General features: G+C 53.5%; 1 protein-coding gene across 2 annotated transcripts; it reads right to left on the bottom strand.

Annotated features, from left to right (window-relative positions):
• Positions 1-8120: 8120 nt before the first annotated feature.
• Positions 8121-17310, bottom strand: IFI30 (IFI30 lysosomal thiol reductase). Of its 2 annotated transcripts, XM_063147398.1 has the most exons (8): positions 17143-17310; positions 13168-13356; positions 12997-13071; positions 12004-12099; positions 11247-11399; positions 9885-9957; positions 8450-8544; positions 8121-8365 (listed from the first exon to the last, which is right to left on the bottom strand). In XM_063147398.1, exons 1-7 carry the CDS (start codon positions 17263-17265, stop codon positions 8465-8467), a joined length of 789 nt encoding a protein of 262 aa, XP_063003468.1. In that variant the 5' UTR covers positions 17266-17310; the 3' UTR covers positions 8121-8365; positions 8450-8464. The 2 variants fall into 2 exon arrangements, with proteins under 2 accessions (XP_063003468.1, XP_063003467.1); XM_063147397.1 differs by having other exon boundaries at positions 8121-8544.
• Positions 17311-19518: the final 2208 nt, after the last annotated feature.

The following is a 19518-nucleotide window of genomic DNA, read 5'->3' as shown; positions in this document are numbered from 1 at the left end:
TGTGCTCCGCACTCTTCTCGGACCACGCTGTGGAGATTTTGTGTGGTGGCCGGGGCGGTACAGGCCCCGGAAAAGGGGCCTGTCATTCCCTCTGGCATGAAGAAGGCAGAACTCAAGACGCATAAGACTCAACCCAGGCAAAAGCAAGCACATTGCTATGGGAGATGGAGTGTAAACATTTCCATGGCCCTACGCGGAGAATAATATTTCTCCCTCGTGGAAATTGCAGCTGGAAAAATGACATCTTCAAATGGGGTGGGGGAGAGAGAGAGATGTTTCAGAGCCGTTTGGGGGATGCTCCCAGCATGTAATCGAAGCCCGGCCACTTGCTGCCTTGCCCAAGAATGCGGCAAACGCCCTGATGTGCCAACGCTGTCAACCAGGCTGTGAGGGAGGCCTCCTTTGTGAAAAGAAGCACGGTCCCCACCTACCAAAGCTGATATCCCGTCCGGCCCGAGGCAATGTGTGCCGTAATTCCAGCAGGCAAACGGGCCAGGAAGTCCTAGACGTCGTTGATACTCCTTACATATATTTATTTACTTGTTGCATTTTTCTACCGCCCAATAGCTGAAGCTCCCTGGGCGGTTCACAAAAATCAAGTTCTTCAGTGTGAATCCTCACTTCGGCCTACAATTTAGAGTGTTGGCTCTAGGATCTGCCTTTTGGGAGAAAAAGGGGCCTTCCTCAAGAGGAGAGGCTCTGCCCATCCCAGGTCCTGGCTTTGGGGGTCCCCAGGCTTACCCTACTCAGCAGGCCCCCCTGACTCTCCGGCATCCATCATGTCTCCCCCTAAGTTGAAGCTTCCCAGCTGCTGACACCTTCCCCGTGGCTGCCTGCGTGGCCCTTTCTGGCACCTTTCCCACAGCCCTACAGTGTCCTTTTTGAGGTGCGTTGGCCAGGACCATGCAAAGAATTCACAGGGTGGTCCTGCCATAGCTTTGTATGAGGGGATGGGGACTGTGGCGGTTCAATCTCTTCCCTAATTTGTCGTTTTCACAACTGGGTTGACACTTTCGCTGAGCGGTTGATGGAGAAGAGCTGCCGGTGAGGGTTGTGGTCTTCTGTGTCTGAGTTCTGAAAACTGGTCGTGTATTGTGGGAAGTTTGCCCTGTTGGCAATTGCAACACAGCCTGTCGTGGAGAGCAGGGTGATGCCATTCCAGATGGTGACCTAGAACAAACTTCCTGCAGGGTTAGGCCTCATCTAGAGTATTGCGTCCAGTTCTGGGCTCCACAATTCAAGAAGGACGCAGACAAGCTGGAGCGTGTTCAGAGGAGGGCAACCAGGATGATCAGGGGTCTGGAAACAAAGCCCTTTGAAGAGAGACTGAAAGAACTGGGCATGTTTAGCCTGGAGAAGAGAAGACTGAGGGGAGACATGATAGCACTCTTCAAATACATAAAAGGTTGTCAGACAGAGGAGGGCCAGGATCTCTTCTCAATCCTCCCAGAGTGCAGGACACGGAATAACGGGCTAAAGTGACAGGAAGCCAGATTCCGGCTGGACATCAGGAAAAACTTCCTGCCTGTTAGAGCAGTACGACAATGGAATCAGTTACCTAGGGAGGTGGTGGGCTCTCCCACACTAGAGTCCTTCACGGGGCAGCTGGACAACCCTCTGTCAGGGATGCTTTAGGGTGGATTCCTGCATTGAGCAGGGGGTTGGACTCGATGGCCTTATAGGCCCCTTCCAACTCTGCTATTCTATGATTCTAGGGCATGAAAGCCCCCATGCTGTGGCAGTCTAGCCCCTTCTGCCACAACCAACGCTTAGTTCAAGATACTCAAGAGGAAACGGCGCAACTTTGGCCCAGCAAGCAATGCATTGGCGAAGGCAGGCCATTGTGGATGGTTGCGTATTTGCTGCCCCGGTCCCCGGCCAGAATTGCCCTCCCGTTCTGTGCCGTTCAGAAGACGCTGGAGAAGGGTCCCAGCAAGCAATGGGAAGACCCGGCCTGGTGCAGAGCACCCCGTCCTTGCTTTCAAATCCAGAGCCACTTTGCGAAGAAAGGGTTCCGTTACCCGGGATCTTGGCTCGTAGCAGCCAGAGGTGATTAATTCAGTGAGCCGGGCTACAAAGGAATGGAAACACTTAATTAGCAGCTAGTCAGTGCAGCTGCGGAAGGTGGAGCAGCAGGCCGGACGGCTGAGCCGGGACCCGGGAGGGAACGGGAGGATGGAGCATGTCACACCGAATTTGCACGGTTTGCAGACTTCACAAATCTGACAGTTGCAAAATCCCCCTGCGCTCGGGGGTGGGCTGAGCTTTACACAGACCCTAATGAGGCCGGGCCGGTGCCGCACGGAATGCGTTTGCTCTCCATCTGGGTCTGTTTCGCCCAGCTGAGCACAGATTTCCTGCAGGAGATCAGCAACTGTAATCGGCACGGTGGTCACGCGTGTGCGCGCCCAAACCCCCTGCTGTTGTGGAAGCAATGGCCTCAGAAGCTGTGGTAACAGGGTAGCTTCAGATTCCGGCTAGACATCAGGAAAAACTTCCTGACTGTTAGAGCAGTGTGACAATGGAATCAGCTACCTAGGGAGGTTGTGGGCTCTCCCACACTAGAGGCCTTCAAGAGGCAGCTGGACAACCATCTGTCAGGGATGCTGTAGGGTGGATTCCTGCATCGAGCAGGGGGTTGGACTCGATGGCCTTTTAGGCCCCTTCCAACTCTACTATTCTATGATTCTATGAAAGTGGTCTGTGTCAATGGGCCCCAACAGTTGTCAGTGCACTTCAATACCACTATAAAGCAGTCATGTGGCTCCTGCCTCTTATATACTGGTTTCATACCACTTTCACAGTGCAATATCTTGGTGTAGATCTGGCCCTGGTCACCCCTTCCCTGCCCAGCGGTGATTGCGACAAAGATCCCGTTAGGAGCTTTATTTGTTTGCCGCGTTTCTAGCGTCTGGAAATGTGTGGCTCAGTAGAGGAGGCCAGAACCACACCAGGCTGGATAGAACGCTTTGAAAACATTTCGAAAATGGTCTATTGTGTGTGTCCTGGGCCTGAACAGTTGTCAAAACCACGAAAAACCATTATAAAGCAGCCGTGTAGATCCTGGAGGCTTTGTGGACTGACACTTCCCCACCCATGTAATAGACAAAAGTACCATCTCAAGTGTGATCCTAAAATGCCTTTTAGGTCTCCAGAATGTGTCCGTTCTAAAATCCAGGCCTGTTAGGACAGAACCCCAGCGGAGACTGGAGCGATGCTGCAAGTATTTAGAAAACAAAATAAACTAGGAGGGGGAAATGTTAGTTGAATAGTCTTCAGAGATGTGTTTTTTGGGGGGATGGTGTCTTACACAAAGAAATATTCATTGTTAAGGCAGATTTGCCAGCATCCTGGGCTTTCCCAATTACCGTCCGAAGGGGACGAGCGTGAATTTACCAAACGGACATTCATTTAAAAGTTAATTGTGGGAGATAGAAAGAAGAACGGCGGAGTTTTACTTCCCTTCCCAGCTCCCAAAAATTCAAGGGCCGCAAAGAACGAAATGCCTTGGAACAATATAATTGGGGAAGAGGAAATGCAAAGACAATAAGACTCAGCTTTGGGATAACGCCTCCTCCTCCTCCTCTCTGCCCTTTAAGGATCTGATTAAAAAGAGGAGGTGGGCGGAGGGCGCAGCACAGCCCCATGCGGCGGAATAAACAACCAGGAGATGATTTATGTGAATTGAGCAAAAATGTTCACATAATGACTGGAAATGCCTTTAATCGGTTCACTGCACTAATGCTCAGATCTTTTGCCGCTGGGCTGCTCCGTTAATGGCCCGGCGCTTGCAGCTCAGCTGGGGGGTTGTTTACCATTTGGGGGGGGGGGTGAGTTTCCGGATCTCTGAAAAAAAGTGGCCCTTACTCCCAGGAAGGGAGGCAAAGGTAATCCAATAAGATTCCATTAGCCTAAAAATGCAGAAACGCCTGCTGGGGGTCACAGGGAGCACACGAAGGGCCGCCGCTTCTGTCGGGGGGTGGTGGCATGGGGTGGGGTGGGGGGCTTTTGCAGAGGAAAAGGCTGGTGGGGGGAGGAGGAGGAGGCATGTGCGATGGGTCCACATTCTTAGCAGTCTTGCGATGGAGGGGGTGGACATCAAAAGGAAAGGAACAGCTCCCCCCCCCCGCTCAATACTCATAAGACAATCAGTTTTCCTAAAAGCCGGAGTACGCTGCACAAGGCATGAGGCGGTGGCCACTTACACCTTGCCCCAGAAGAGGAAAAACATGGGAAGCTACTTTATACGGAGCCAGGCCCTCGCTTGGTCCATCTAGGCTAGTGCTGTCTGCACTGACCGGCAGCCGCCGCTCTCCAGAGTTTCAGGCGGAGTTCTGTTGTAGCCTTACCTGAACTTGAACCCAAGACCTTCTGCTTGCAAAGGAAGGGCTCTGGCCCTGAGCGACAGCCCTTCCTGGCCTGTGCAGGCTGGCCAGTGAGAGCTCTGCCCTTGAACTGCAGGCCTCTCCCTAAAACTTTGGGGGCCTCCGTTTCCCTTCCTCTTTTTCTGGGTCGTTGACTTGCCGCCAGACCTGGGCTGGATGGCCTGTCAGATAGAGAACTGCCCTCCATAAAAGTAGGACACCTGCTCACTCTAAGTCAAGCCAGACCTGGCCTGGACGGCCCATCAAAGAGAGGACACCTTCAAAGAGAGGACTACCCTCTGCCAGCCCTCCGAAATAGAGGACCGTCCTCTGTACAGTAGGACACCAGGCCACCCTATGTTGGTTGGATCAGGGAGAGCTCTTTGTATGCTCTTATCGCCGTGCAGGCAGAACACACCGGATACACCAATACGGTTTTCAATTCTTTAAATGAGTTACACCCCGCTTACAAAACCGCAGCCAAACCACGGGTGTGTGCTGATGAAGGTTTGGGTAGATTTTGATGTCCGTTCAAAAGGAAAGGCCAGCCCACCAAGCCAAGGCAGGCCCCCTGGCCACGGGTGTGACCCAACGTGAACCTCCCCCGTGGCCCTCCCTGCACTGGCTTGCTGCCATTTGTTCCTGACATGGTAAAATCGCAGCATCTGGGAAGTCAAAGACTTCGCGTGTGGCTGAGTCTGTGGTTTGGGAACGTGGGGATAAGAACTGTGAGGTCACAGCCACGTGGTCCCTTCACCCAGCCCCTGAACCCGTCTGCAGGGCCTGGGTGGGGGTGGCGGCAGCGTGGCTCAGTGGGAGAGCACCTGCTGTGCACGCAGAAAGTCTCGGGTTCAATAACCGGCAGCATTCCCAAGTAAGGCTCGGGGAAAATCCCCTGCCTGAACCCCCGGTGAGGTCTCACTGCCAGTCAGCGCTGACAATACCAGGCCGCATGCTCTTGCAAAATGAACCGGAGGTTTACATGGACTCCAGCTCTTGCCAACGAACCCGCGGATTACTGATTCCCAGAGAGGCGAGAGAACACACAGAGCGTTCACCTCATCATTGAATCATAGAATAGCAGAGTTGGAAGGGGCCCACAAGGCCGTCGAGTCCAACCCCCTGCTCAATGCAGGAATCCACCCTAAAGCATCCCCGGCAGATGGTTGTCCAGAGAGAGGAAAGGCGTCCGTCTCCCTCCCTCCATCTAGGCTTGAAAAATTTAGCAGAACAATAGCAAAGCAACAGTATCTTTCAGACTGTCTTATGGATATTGCCTGATTTTGTTTGTATTTATGCTTTTTATGGTTTAAAATTTTGTACATTTGTTTTTAACGTTCACTGTTTTTAACCTTTGTAAACCGCCCAGAGAGCTTCGGCTATTGGGTGGTAAATAAATGTTGTTGTAGTAGTAGTAGTAGTAGTAGTAGTAGTAGGCTTGCTTGGGTGCCGCTCCGACCCAACGCGGCTGCCTCTGAAGTTACACAGCAGGTGTGGAGCGAGGGATGCGGATGCCGCTTTCTGGCGGCCGAGAGGAATTACACAGGAGGAACTCGGCCGTGGTCATCCACGCCAGTTGATGTTTTAAAAAAGAAACATCTCCCTGGCGGAGAAATGAACACCAGTGTGTAATGGAGTCAGCCCCAAGGGGGAGGCGGTTCCCCCCCCCCACAGCTGCCTCTGCTAGTAAAGCGTGACCCCTTTTTGTTTGCATGGTTTGGTAACAATGGCTCAGCTCTCCCTCCAGTACATAAGAAACTCAAAAGAGTTTCTTATGTACTCAGAACCAAGGGTCCATCCAGTTCAGCTGTCATCCAGGGAAAACCCACAAGCAGGACACAAATGCAGCAGCACCCTCCCACCCGGGTTCCCCGGCAACTGGTGCACATAAGCTTACTGCCTGGGACACTGGCGGTAGCACAGAGCCATCAGGGCTAGTAGCTGTTCATAGCCTTCTCCTCCTCCAGGGATTTATCCAGCCCCCTTTTAAAGCCCTCCAAATGGGTGCCCGTCACGACATCTTGTGGCGGTGAGTTCCATGGTTTAACTCTGTGCAGCATGGACACATGTTTATTGTTTACATTCTGCCTTTCCTCTAGGAGCCCAAGGTGGCTACATGGTCCTCTTCTTCTTCCTCCTCCTCCTCCTCCTCCTCCTCGCTTCTACCCTCAAAACAACCCTGCCAGGGAGTTTCAGCTGAGAGTTGGGGACCAACCCAAAGTCACGCAGGGCGCTTCGTGGCCATGTGGGGACTAGAACTCAGGTCTCCCGAATCCCAGTCCAACACTAGAACTGCTACATCACACGCATGAACACAACAGTTAAATTAGGGAACTCTGTACCACAAGATGTAGTGAGGGCTACCCATTTGGAGGGCTTTAAAAGGGGGCTTTATAAATCCCTGGAGGAGGAGGAGGCAGCAGCTATTCATGGCTACTAGTCCTGATGGCTCTGTGCTCCCTCCAGTATCTGAGGCAGTCAGCCTGTGTGCACTAGTTTCTGGGGAACATGGGTGGGAGGGTGCTGTTGCATTCATGTCTTGCTTGTGGGCAGCTGGTTGGCCTCTGTGTGAACAGAACGCTTGGCTAGATGGACCCTTGGTCTGATCCCATGTGGCTCTTCTGAGGTTCTTACCCTTTCTTTTTAAAAAGCCACTTTCCCAACACCCTGGGACGACGTGCTTCTCTCTTTGCAGACGCCGAGGTAGGACAGCCAGATTGTCAACCGGGACGGGTCAATCCCCACATTTTCCTCAGATGTGCCCCTTTCCCCAACCACGGATCTTTCGGTGCTGTCTCAGATTTTGTGCAGCCTTTCCCCCAATGCACTGCCTCTCCCAGGCCTTTGTTTACTGACAGCAAGAGCTTTGGGCGAACGTCTACGCGTATTTGGGCTCCTCTGATGTGCTGTTCCCATCCCAGAGAGCTTCGCCGGAACTGATTTTGCCCCGAAAGGAATCCGACTCCTCTGACCTAAGCTTTGAACTGCTGTGTCCTTCATGGCTGGCTTCATCCCATGTCTCTTTCACTTGGTTTTAGATTCTAGGTATATATATTTTTTGCATTTGATGGTATTACCCTCTATTTTATGAACTGCCCCAGAGCATTTCAGCTGCTGGGCAGTCTGGAAATGTAGTCAATAAATAAATAGGTCACTTCTCTATAAGAACGGCCTGTCTGGATCAAGGCATGAAAAGCTATAAGCCACAACGGTGACACAGGAGTCTGGAAACAGCCTGTCTGGAAACCAGTTGCTACTGGGGACAAGGGGGTGGGGAAGTGTCATGGCCTCTGTTTTGGGGCATCTGGGGCAGGATCTACACTACTACTTTAAAACAGTTTATAACAGTAGTGACAACTGTTGGGGCCCAGGACACATGCCATATACAGTTTTCAAACTGTTTTAAAGTGTTATATCCTGCTTAGTGTAGATCTGCCCTGGCTGTCCACTGTTGGAGACCAGGCGCTGGGTTAGAGGGAGCTTTTCGTGGACTGAATCGGCAGCGCTAAGCTCTTCTTGACTCTCTGGGTACATCAGCAAGCGGTCATATGAACTGGGCCGCGTACCTTGGCTTCCTCACCATCCTGAGCTATACGGGACACACTTTCCCAGCCTCCCCAAATAAAAGAAGACGATCTGTTGGCCCAAAAAAGAGAGCGAGCGAGCCATCTTTGTTTCTGAAGGCAGAATTTCCATTTTGGGGTTCAATCAGTGGTGTGTGTGTGTGTGTGTCTTAAAATTGGTACTGATCGTTATTTTATTTTATTTTATTTAAAAAAAAAAGTAAACTCCTTCTCCCAAGGGACAGAAACCGAGCAAACTGAAGCACCAGGAGAATGACGGTCATTCCCCAAACATCTGGTGGTGATTTTGGCTTCTCTGCTGTAGCCCCGAGGGAGCCCCGTGGCGTTTGCTGCATCTCTGACGGGGACGGCACCCTGGGGAAGACGTTCCACAGGACGAGGAAACACGTCGGGCGACGGCTCAGAAGGGTTTCCTTGGATCTGCCTCAAGACGTGGCCCCGTCCTCTGCTGGGGCAGATCCAGAGGACAGGCAGAAGAGGCAAAACTGGGATGCAAATGTGCCGGGTGGGCTGGAGTTACATTCTCAAGCAGGTGTCTCGTGGGAAATGGGGGAGGGATGCTTGGCTCTTTGGATCCTGACAGGGAAGAATTGGGTCTCCCTGCAAGGACAGAAGAAGGCAATTATTAGAACGACAAACACACACACGTCTCTCTTTCCCCCCTCTGTGGCATTTGGTGCTGCAACAATGGTGCTGCAACAAAATGGTGCAGTTTATCTCTGCTTTGTGTGTGTGTGTGTTTGCTGCACCTGTGACTGAGGGGGTGTCACAGGCTACACTGCTGTAGCCTGAGTGTGTGTGTGTGTGTGTGTGTGTGTGTGTGTGTCTAGTTTTGGGTTAGTTCTTTGATAACCAGCCTATGTACAAATTAGGTAGAGCTCTGTGTCCGAATTGCCCTTTCAGGACTGAAGCCACCAGCCCCAAAATAATTTGTATTACAACTAGGGATGTCATCTGTCCTGTTTGCAATTTGTAGTTTTTCATTCCATTGTCTGCTAATCGACGGAATCTGGTTTTTTGAAAAAAGTTTTGGAATTTGCGCAAATTGGCATTTGTGCAAATTCACACTTGCAGCAAATTACACTTGCAAAAATGTGCAAATTACCCCCCCCCCCCAAATGCATATTTTCATGCTTTATCCGCAGGGGAAATGTGCATTTTTGTGCATTTTTGCCTTTTTTTAAAAAAAAAATGCACATTTTTCTATTACTAAATTTGTGCAAAAATTCGGAAAGTTAGAAAACCGGTCCACCAGTCCATGGGGGGAAAGTGCCCAACTGCAAAAACCACAGGGTGGATTCAGTATAGTCAGTGTAGGGTGACCATATAAAAAGGAGGACTGGGCTCCTAATTTTCTAACAGTTGCATAGAAAACAGAATTTCAGCGGGTATCGTTTGTAAGCATGCAGCACCTGGGGAAATTCCCTCTAGTATAGCTAGCGTGACCAGATGCAAAACAGGGCAGGGCTCCTGCAGCTTTAACTGTTGGGATGAAGAGGGGATTCCTCCAGGTGCTGCATGCCTACCAATGACACCGGCTGAAATTCCCTTTTCTATGCAACTCTTAAAGACACAGGAGCCTGGTCCTCCTTTCCATAGGGTCACCCTAAGTCAGTGGTGCTGTCCAGGCAGGGCTTTTGAGCAGGTGGATCCCTAAACGCCGCAAGGATGACTCCTCACATTCTGAAGTATACATGGAACCATCTAAAGGGGTATGCGTGTGTGTGTTCGTAAGACCATTAAGCCCAGAGTTTAAAATTATTTAACGTCACCACTGAATACAGCTAAGAAAAGCCTCTGTCTCCTGAGAACAACTAGGGGTCTAGTTTGTCCCTGACTCTTGACCCACGAGAACGGCCTCACGACCCAAGAATACCCAGAACAAACAGACCGGGTGCCGGGTAAACAGAACCAGGATGAGAGCGAGGAGGGAGACTTGCCTCATACAAACTGCAAACCAGCTTGAAGAGGCTCTCTTGAGCTTGTTTTTGCAGGTCTTCGGTGTGTTTCTAGGAAAAGGAAACAGACATGGGGGTGAGTCCTCTTGCTCTCTGGGGAAACATCCCGGGAAGACCTGAGCACTACTGTGAATCCGGGTGGGATTTCAGACCAGACTTTTGTTGTATCAGCTCCCCGGAATTTTACAGGACGCTGGAGCAGATGCACGATCCTCTCCAGAGCCCATTTTTTGCTCTCGCTTTCCATCTCTTTTCTTACCAGGAAAAGAAAAATCCATTAAGGATGAAAAGACGGAGGGGCTGCAGAAAAACAACCCATCGCCCCACGGCCCCTGCTTAAAACACGCGTCTTCCCGGGGTCGGGTGGAATTTCTGAATTCTAATAAAGGTGTTGGGGGAGGGAGGGAGGGGGGGGAGGGAGGGAGGGAGGGTACCCCCCTAGGAGTGAGGGTTCTCTTTTACCCCGAGGGCTGAAGAACCCAAACCAGAAAACATAGTGGCCCATTTTAGCTTGGCGCTCTTCCGGCCAATAACTCAGCCTTCAGAGAGGACGTCCGGACTTTTAGAAAGGGGGGGGGCTACACAAAGCCTGGGGGATGGGAAACGAGCAGTGGTTTGGGGAGAGCAGGTCCAGTGCTGCCATAGAAGGAGCTCAGGCAGCGGCCTAGAGCGCCCAAGTAAGGGGGCGCTGAACGGTGCACCCGGAAGCCACTCTTCCACTGTGGCTCTGAGCGGGCGGCTTCCGGGCGCGCCATTCCGAAGCCGCTCACCAGCCCCCCAACCCCGGCATCCTGGCTTCAAAGCCAGGAGCGGCTTCCAAGCTAGGACGCTGGAGCGAGGGGTGGCTTCGGAACGGCACGCCCGGCTGGAAGCCGCTTACCTGCCTAGGGTTCAAAATAGTCTGGCACCACCCCGGGGGAGAGAGGGATGGATTGGGACCCCAGGAAGGCCAGACTTGGCTTCCCCCAGCCCTGCTATACCCCGCTTACCCAGGAGTAAGCCCCACTGCACTCACTGGGCCTTACTTCTGAGTAGAACTGTATCAGGTTGCATTGTAAGCCCCAAAGGAATGCTGCTTTGCGCTCCTGGGCGTCTCTCTCCCCCGGAACAGCCGCAAGGGCAGGGCTGGCACGAGAGTCACTGGGTCTACTCAGGGCTGTAAGGAGGCTGAAACCCGGGTGGGCTTTCTGCAAAAACCCAAAGCGCACCTTTTTTTAATTGCAAAGGACCCAGAGAATGTTGCAAGAGGGCCCAGAGGATGCCTTCCTGTGGGTCAACTTGACCGGCAACCTCAAAGGTTTATCGGGCTGAGATTGTAGTAGATCATAGCCAGCACTTACCCCATTGACCAGGATCCACGGCACGTAGTCATGCGGCGGCTTCAGGCCCTCCGTGAGCTGCGCATTCTGGTGCATGAGTTTGTTGCCCAGTTCTCCGTTCACACAGTTGGTGATGTTGTCCAGAGGGACGTGAGGAAAGTACAGTTTCATGCACTGGAAGAGCAGAGCCAACTGCGTCACGCCACCCCCTCGGTTCAAGGTTGGGATGGAGGCCTTTCAGCCTACGGTGGCGTCCGGCATGCCTCGGGGAAGGCAAACTTTGCCCCCGGACCGCGGATCCTGCACCGGAGGGAGGGGATGTTCTACCACCTGAAGCTTGGGGGCTGCGTTCCAACGTGGGAGGGGGCAATATATATATCTATATATCTCAACCGCCTATTTTAGCTTGAAGCCCTTCCCGCCCGGAACGAAGGCTTTGGGGGAGGCATTTCCAGCTTTTAGAATGGGGGTGGGGAACTCATGGATACGCTTGACATCCTCCCAGTGATTGGCGAGCGGGGAAAAGAGATGTGGTGCTTTCGGGGTTGGGCCCTTGGGTCTGAGGTTCAAGCCCCCTGGGCAGTTCCGGCAGAGACAGAGAGAGAAGGGGGGGCAGTTCCAGCCCTCCCAGCTGAGCTTCTCGTGACTGGCCGGGGTGGGGCTTGATCCCGGGCAGGCCAACTGGCAGACCCCAACCTCCAATTGGAGTTTGGGACCTGTGGCTCTGCAGCCCACCCCCAGCCCCCGATGAGCACGGGAGGCGCAAATGGGGACACACCGTTTGTAGGTTCCGGGAGACGTAGATGCTAGACTCCAGGCAGAAGATGGTCAGCATGTGAAACAGCGGGTCCGGCAGGAGGTGGAGGATGCAGGTCTAGGGAGACAAGCGTCAAGCATTAGGGCCGGGAAGGTGGCCACTGACGCCTCGCCGAGAAAGAGGAAATGCCCCACCAGAAAAGAGGGCGCCCCTTGGCATATGCAAAATTGTATAGGCCCAGGTGCAAATTTAGAAATGGCAACGGCGATTTAACTAGAAACCCAAAGACCTCTGGCCAGGTGGCCCCCGTGGGTGGCTGCTCAGTCTGCCGTCCGGGTGCCGCTAACTGTGGGCGGACGTCTACGAGGCCCCTGCTTCCTCGTTACCGTCCTTTGAATTTAAGCCTGAGCTAGTCTGCCCACCAAGAGAAGGGGCCCCTTGAGCTGACAGAGGAGTGTCTTCTGCCAGACCTCCAAATGTAGGCCACCCGGCCACCCTATATTATGATTCTTTATCCTTAAATTACACTTGGGCTGGACAGCCCTTTAAATAGATGATGACTTAAAATAGAGGACTGGCCTCTGACAAGTAGGCCACCCAAGTTGTATCTTTAAACTAAACTTGAACAGGACGGCCCATCAAAGATGGGACACCCTTCCAACAGAGGGCTATCCAAAAGAGAGGACTCTCCTCTGCAATGTAGACCACTCCTCTCTAGGATCACTGATTAAAAAGGTTTTTTTTTTTTTTTTAAAAAAAACGGCGTTTAAAAAAACCTTTCTTTCTCCCAAATACAATGAAAACAAAACCAGTGCTCGCCCATCAAGTGGGAGCAAAAGGTCAGGAAAAGGCGAAAACCAGTCTTACTATTCGCACGAAAAATGTTTGACTGATTAATCTAACCCGTTCATTCATGAGCGGTTGTTGCTGGGCTTCCTCTTGTGCCCCAGATACCTTTCCAAAGCCAGCCCCCCCATCCCCGCAGCCCCACGCGCTCTGGGCTTGTGCCCCTACCTCCATCATGTTGCCCAAGCATTCGTCTTCGCCGTGCTGGCAGTCAAACTCCCATTTCGTGGGCCCCTTCGTCTCCTGCGAGGGGGAGAGGGTGTGTGTGCCGTGTCAGGAAAGGTCACTCCCGCGCTGCCACCCCGTGTCCCCCCCATCTGCCCTCCTACCCGGACCAACCCTGGCGTTTCCGTAGGGGACCAGCGTGACGTTCATGATGTCGTTCAGCATCAGCCAGGTGGGAATGAGCTCCAGGACCAGGTAACTGCGGCAGGCCGGGCAGAGGCTCTCGTAGAACAGGCTGATGGAGACCGGGGCAGCCTTGCGCGGGGGCTGGGCAGCAGCCCGCAGGGCACAGTGCTTCTCTGCCTGCAAGAGAGCCGGGTGCGCGTCAGGGAAGCGTTTGCATCACGGGTGCTGCGGCCTGCCTTAACCCGCGTGTTGGACTACAACGCCCATTGGCTACACTGGCTGGGAACACTGGGTGTTGCAGTCCAACACATCTGGAGGACAAGAGGTTGGGGGCAGGTCACAGGATCCTAGAGTTGGAAGGGGGCCGTGGAGCCCCCGCCTCCCTGGGCAGGTGGTTCCGTGGCCCGACTGGTCCCTGACATTCGAAGTTCCCCCTGACATTCCACCACAGTCGGTAACTTCAGCCCGTTATTTCATGTCCTGCAGTCCTGGATGATGGAGTACAAGTTGCGTCTGTCTTCTGCATGGCAACAAACCTTTTTGGGACTGAGAAAGTGCTCTCATCCCCCCCCCCCCCGGTCTTCTCTTCTCCTGGCTAAGCAGACTCAGACCCAGACCCTCTTAGGACTTCGTTTCTAGTCCTCCAATCGTGTTTTCTGTCTGAACTTGTTACGGTTTGTTTAAACCTTTCCAAAATTGTGGCATCCAGAACTGGACACAGCCTTCGAGGTGATGTCTGACCAGTGCCAAGTAGGATGGAACTATTACGCCACGTGATTTTAAAAATATATTGCTACTGATGGGAACTAAAATTGCATTTGGCTTTTTTGCAGCTGCGTCACATTCTTGGCTCGTATTCAGCTTCTGTTTGATTCCAGCTCCCAAGATACTAGTTTTCACACATACTATTACCAAGGTATCCTCTGTCTCATGCCTACGCAAGCAATTTCTCTTTCCAAAATGAACAACTTTGCACTTGTCTCTGAAAAACGTCATTCTGTTATTTTCCGCCCAGTTTTTTAACCTATCAAGATCATTTTGATTTTTGATTCTGCCTTTTAAGGTTTTATTTATCCCATCCAGATGCAAGTTTAACAATGGTACAATTGTGGACCGAAGCCAGAAACAGGCTGCGCGATTGCCTTCGTGACGGCCCCGTGGTAAATGCCACGGAACCGTCACGGAGGCAGCACAGAGTTGCTCAACTTATTAAAAAAGGAACCCAGGTCTGCTAAAAACAGAACGTGGTCAGTCTAAATACAAATTTAAAAAGGAAGGAAGTCAAGGGCAAGCCAGCGCAGAGGGAAAATAAAAACATTGCGTTTAATTTCATGTATTACAGTACGAAAGAGCCATTGTGGTGTAGCAGTCTGAGGCCCCGTTCAGAAGAGACCTTAAACCACAGCTTTAACCACGGTGAATAAGGCTTTTTGGGTTAAGCCGTGGTTTAAAGTGTCTTCTGAACGAGGCCTGAGTGTTGGATTGAGCCGTGGTTGTCCAGGGAGACCTACCAACTCCTCCTGTTTTAACGGTGGGGTTAAAGGAGTAGAATTGCGCACCTGAACTCATCTAGCGTTTAGAGGTAAAGGAACCATCTTGGTTTGCAAGAATCAGGAATTAACCCCACCCCTCAAGAAGAAGAAAAAGGCCTACAATCCCCAGCATGGCACACCCACCTATGCTGGGAGTTGTGGGACTTTTTCCTGTCTTAATGTGCGTCGATTTGCACCCTAAATAAATAGAGAGAAATACAAATCGACGTCCTTTTCTTCTGGTGATGCGTTTTCTTTTTCGGTGATTAACTGGCCACCCAAGGGCCCATTTATGACCGTTTCCAGCCCACTCAAGGTGGGTAGGGTGACCCTATGGAAAGGAGGACCAGGCTCCTGTATCTTTAACAGTTGCCTAGAAAAGGGAATTCTAGCAGGTGTCATTTGTATGCATGCAGCACCTGGTGAAATTCCCTCTTCATCCCAACAGTTAAAGCTGCAGGAGCCCTGCCCTCTTTTGCATCTAGTCATGCTAGCTATACTAGAGGGAATTTCCCCAGGTGCTGCATGCTTACAAATGACCCCTGCTGAAATTCCCTTTTTTATGCAGAAGCCTTGCTCTCTTTTGTATCTGGTCACTGGGCAGGGCTCCTGCAGCTTTAACTGTTAGGATGAAGAGGGAATTTCACCAGGTGCTGCATGCATACAAATGACTCCTGGTGAAATTCATAGAATCATAGAATCGTAGAGTTGGAAGGGGCCTCTAAGGCCATTGAGTCCAACCCCCTGCTCAATGCAGGAATCCACTTCAAAGCATCCCTGACAGATGGCTGTCCTGCTGCCTCCTGAAGTCCTCCACTGTGGGAGAGCCCATGACTTCCCTGGGTAACTCTAACAGTCAGGAAGTTTTTCCTTATATCCAGCCGGAATCTGGCTTCCTGTAACTTCAGCCCCTTATTCCGTGTCCAGTTTCTATGCAACTATTAAAGATACAGGAGCCTTGTCCTCCTTTCCATAGGGTCGCCCTAAGAAAGTGTGAGACCCCCTACTTTGAATCACAGACAGTTTGATTCAAGAGAGGAGGGAAAGACTGAGAGACACACACACACCCCAACAACCAACCCACCCCGGCTGCCTAAGGCAATAAAGTCCAGAGTCTAAAATGATCAGAGGACAGAGTGCAGCAGGGGAAAATCGATTGCACGGCTGGACGGACACAGAAAACCACCTCCGCTCTTGTCCCGTGCCGCACCCCCCCTGCCCTCCCCCCCCCCGCTTCCTCCTGCCACCTCCTGTGGGGAAGTGATAGTGCCGTGGGCGTCCAGCCAGGCACCATTTCTCTCCCGCTCTGGTGGTGCTTTCCACGGGCCTTTCCCCACGGAGGAGGAGGAGGAGGAGGAGGCTGCAAACAGGCTGGCTGGGCTAGAGTGCATTTGGCAAGAGCCTCCTTGGTTGCTTTGCATGCCTGGCACAACCAGCGCCAAAAGGAGGCCGAGCATCCCTCAAAATAACTCACCACCGCCAAAGCTTTCCAAAAACTTGCCTGAGATTTGAGCCAATCCGTCTGGGAGGACAATCAGCCAGAGGAACGATTTATGCCTTGCCTCACCTTTTCTCCCCCGGCACAAACTCACTCGCGGTGTAATTACAGAGAGGTTCTGGGGACGCTGCGGTGGAACAGGTGCAAAATCCGGAGTCCTGTAAAGCCTTATCTCGCTCAACAATTCATTGGCCACTACAGGAACCTGCTCTTGCAACTTGCCTGTCCTACAGTTCTAGTTCTATGGTGCTGCGTGCCTCAGTCTCGTCATCATTTCTTCCGTGCTCTCACATTCTAGCTGCCCTTTCACCCCAGGGTCACTCGGCTGATGGTCAGATCCTGCGCAGTGCTGTGCTGCTCAGCGTTTGTTCTTCCCGGGGCCTTGCACCAGCTGCCTCCGTTTCATGCTCCTAACCGAAAGTCCCACCCATTTCAACGGAACCTCTTCAGACGACCTGCTAAGCCACTGTTAGGCCGCTAACCCTCCAGCAGCCAATGGGTCGTGAGCGTGTTTGAACCATGGTTACGCGGCCACCTGGGCCAGGAAGGGTTCGCGTGACACGCCACCCCTCAAAACGCCTGGGCGCCGTGGCTTAGCGTGTCGTCCGAACAGGGTCCAAGCAGGGCTTTCGTGGGCTTCTCCCTGTGCCTCCCGCCACTAGACTCGGGGGCGCCACCGGTGTCCCCTCAAGAGGCTGCTCTGGGGTTGTGCGGGGTCAGGCCAAAGGAGGCCAATTCTGGCTCGTCAGCTGTGGTGAACAACTTCCCAGGCGCCTCCCCGGATTTCCCAATGGCCCCCAAGCAATCTCAAGCGGTGTCCAAGCCACCAGAGACCGGGCCCTGCTGGCAGCACCTCGGCACACCCTCCGCTGCCGCCGCCGCCGCCTTCCTCCCGTCTCTCTCCCTCTCTGTGTTTGTGTGTCTCTCTCTCACCTTGCACGCCCGGGCGATCTCAGCGGAGCTGCACCAGAGCTGCGGTGGGTAGTTGCAGGCGGTGCCGCCATCCACGCGGCCCATCCAGAAGGCGCAAGCGGCGAACAGGAGCCAGGGACCCATGGCCAAACGCGGCGCAGAGCCTGCAGACGTGCCGGGCGCGCAGGGAAGGGCTTTAAAGCCTGCCCGCCCGCCCGCCGGGCCGCCCGCCTGCGCCCGCCCTCTTCCTGCTCTAGGCAACCTGTTTTTCCTCTTCGGCGGCTCGTGACTCAGCTGCCGGCCTTGGCTCGCTCGGAGGCACCAAGGTCTTGCGGGCAGACCCCCGGCACCGTCTGAGCCGCGCCGGAGGCAGAAAGCCGCCGGGCCAAGGTCTGAGCCGATAAGGTTTCGGGTCTTGCCGCTCTGCAGGCTGCTGGAGGGGGCGCACGTCGAGCATGACGGCTCCCTCCTGGCCTTGGGTCCCAGGAGACGGGATCACTGTTGCCAAACCAGAATGCAAACACCGCTGATTGAAGCCAACCAGCCTCGGAGACAGCTTTTGTTTCCCAGCCCACAGAAACCTTGGTCGGCCTCAACAGCTCCTGCAGTTTTCCCCACAGGTCAAAGTCCCTCCTTCCCCCACGGGCCGGCAAAGATGCCGGACTTCCCCGCATTCAGGTGGGGGGGGGGGACGCGCGTTCCCTCGCTTTCTGGTTGGCATCCAAGGCGTGTCATTTGGAAACATTGGGGGGACTTGTTTCGCCTCTTCTAATACTCTCGGTTCCCCAATTTACAAGGGAGAAAGAGGCCAGTGTTTTGGGAAACCATCACGGGCTGGCGAGGCGATGTTCTTTCCGCCACGCTTCCCTGCCCTCCGCGGAACAGGCCCTTTTCGCCAACTGTGAGTCATGGAATCAGCTTCTCTGTCGGGACAAGCCCTCCGCAAAGCCGTTGGGCGGCTGCCGGGCCCTTTGTGTGGCAGCGGAGCGCCCCGGTCCTCCCCTAGAGAGGTATTTGGTGTCTCCGGGGAGAAACCGTGCTCAGACCTTGCACCGCTCCGCGCAGACACAGCCCTCTCACGCCAGTGTGCCGTGCACACTGGAACATGCCACAAGAACGTTTCTGAGGGACATGCTGGGGGTGGGGGTGGGGTGTTGGGGTTCAGCCACTGAAAGCACCTCCTTCCCCAACCGGTGCCCTCCAGATCTGTTGGCCTAAACTTCCCACCCTGGCCCTCGTTACTCTGGAGACAAGCTATTCCCAGCCAGGAGAGCGCCAAGCAGCAGCAGCTGGCGATGGACGTACCGCCCTGTGTGGGAAGAACAGGCCCACGGGGCCGTGGGCATTTCCTGCTCCGCAAACTGAAAGGCATTTCGTGGTGCCAGAGCGAGGCAGGCAACTCTGAAGGCAACTCTGAGAAGTTGCTGCCGCCCCAAACTTCATGCAACACCTCATTAAAGGGTTTCGCTGTCGTAAGGACTGTCTTCTCAGCAGGTTAGAGCAGTCATCCACGGATTGGTCACCTGCAGTAACCATTCGAGCAGGCTGCACGGGTGACGAAAGGGGAAACAGCCTTATTTTCCTCTCCCCTCCCCTTCTGGTTTTCCTTGCGTGCCGTGTGTTTTCAGCTTGCAAACCGTTTTGTTTTACTGTTTGCATGGAAGTCTCACGCGTGGATGTGGCTCGGGTCCTTGACCCCGCCATAAACGCCCTCCGGAGCGGTCTTTGGGAAGTTGTCCTTCCAATCCAACCGTCCCCTCACCGCTGTGGCACAGCCCTGCACACGCTCCAAGCTTCTTGGAGGAAGAGAGGGTCACCGAGACAGCAAGCCAAACTAACGCACGGCCTGGATCGTGTCCAGTTGAGTGTGGAACACGTCTCCGTGAACCTGTCTAACCTGGAGTACCCACACGCTGCGCCCACCTTCGGCAAGAGTGCGGCTTCCAGAAAAGGCCTGCCAGGAAGGCCTTGTGATTGAGGGAGCGCAAAGGCCTGAACAGAGCCGAAAGTCAACACAGGAGGCCTGATAATGGGACGCCAGTGAGGGACAGAACCCGTGACGGGGAGTCCTGCGGCTACTCTGAAGCAGGCGCTCCTGAACCAATGAGTCCCGTGTCCAGGTGACTCACAGATAAACAGCGCTTGGAGTCAGCTGGACGTCTTTTGCTGCAAAACCAAACAGCCGTTCCTGGGGGAGGGGGGTATGTCTCTGCCACTCCCCGTCCCATGCACCAGAATCAGGGGACGAGGAGCCCAGATTTAGAGGCAGGGATTAGGGTTCGCCACGCCGGAGCCCCCCACAACCCCCAAGTCCCCCCCCCAAAGTTCTGGGTCTCACTTCTCTTTTCCTAGGTAAAACCATAGCAGCAGCTGCTTCCTCTCTGGGCAAGGGGAGTT

The sequence above is a fragment of the Elgaria multicarinata genome, chromosome 23 (genome assembly GCF_023053635.1).
Source record: "Elgaria multicarinata webbii isolate HBS135686 ecotype San Diego chromosome 23, rElgMul1.1.pri, whole genome shotgun sequence".
In the NCBI taxonomy this organism is placed as follows: Eukaryota; Metazoa; Chordata; class Lepidosauria; order Squamata; family Anguidae; genus Elgaria; species Elgaria multicarinata.
Note: the sequence above shows the minus strand (reverse complement) of the source record. Positions and strands in the feature narration are given on the sequence as shown.

Excerpts from the sequence above, each read along its gene's own strand:
- IFI30 (XM_063147397.1), bottom strand. The coding sequence starts at position 17,265 with ATGGGTCCCTGGCTCCTGTTCGCCGCTTGCGCCTTCTGGATGGGCCGC. Across the intron at positions 13,357-17,142 it reads AGATCGCCCGGGCGTGCAAG|GCAGAGAAGCACTGTGCCCT; the intron begins GTGAGAGAGAGA and ends GCTCTCTTGCAG. Across the intron at positions 9,958-11,246 it reads CGTGGATCCTGGTCAATGGG|AAACACACCGAAGACCTGCA; the intron begins GTAAGTGCTGGC and ends TCCTTTTCCTAG.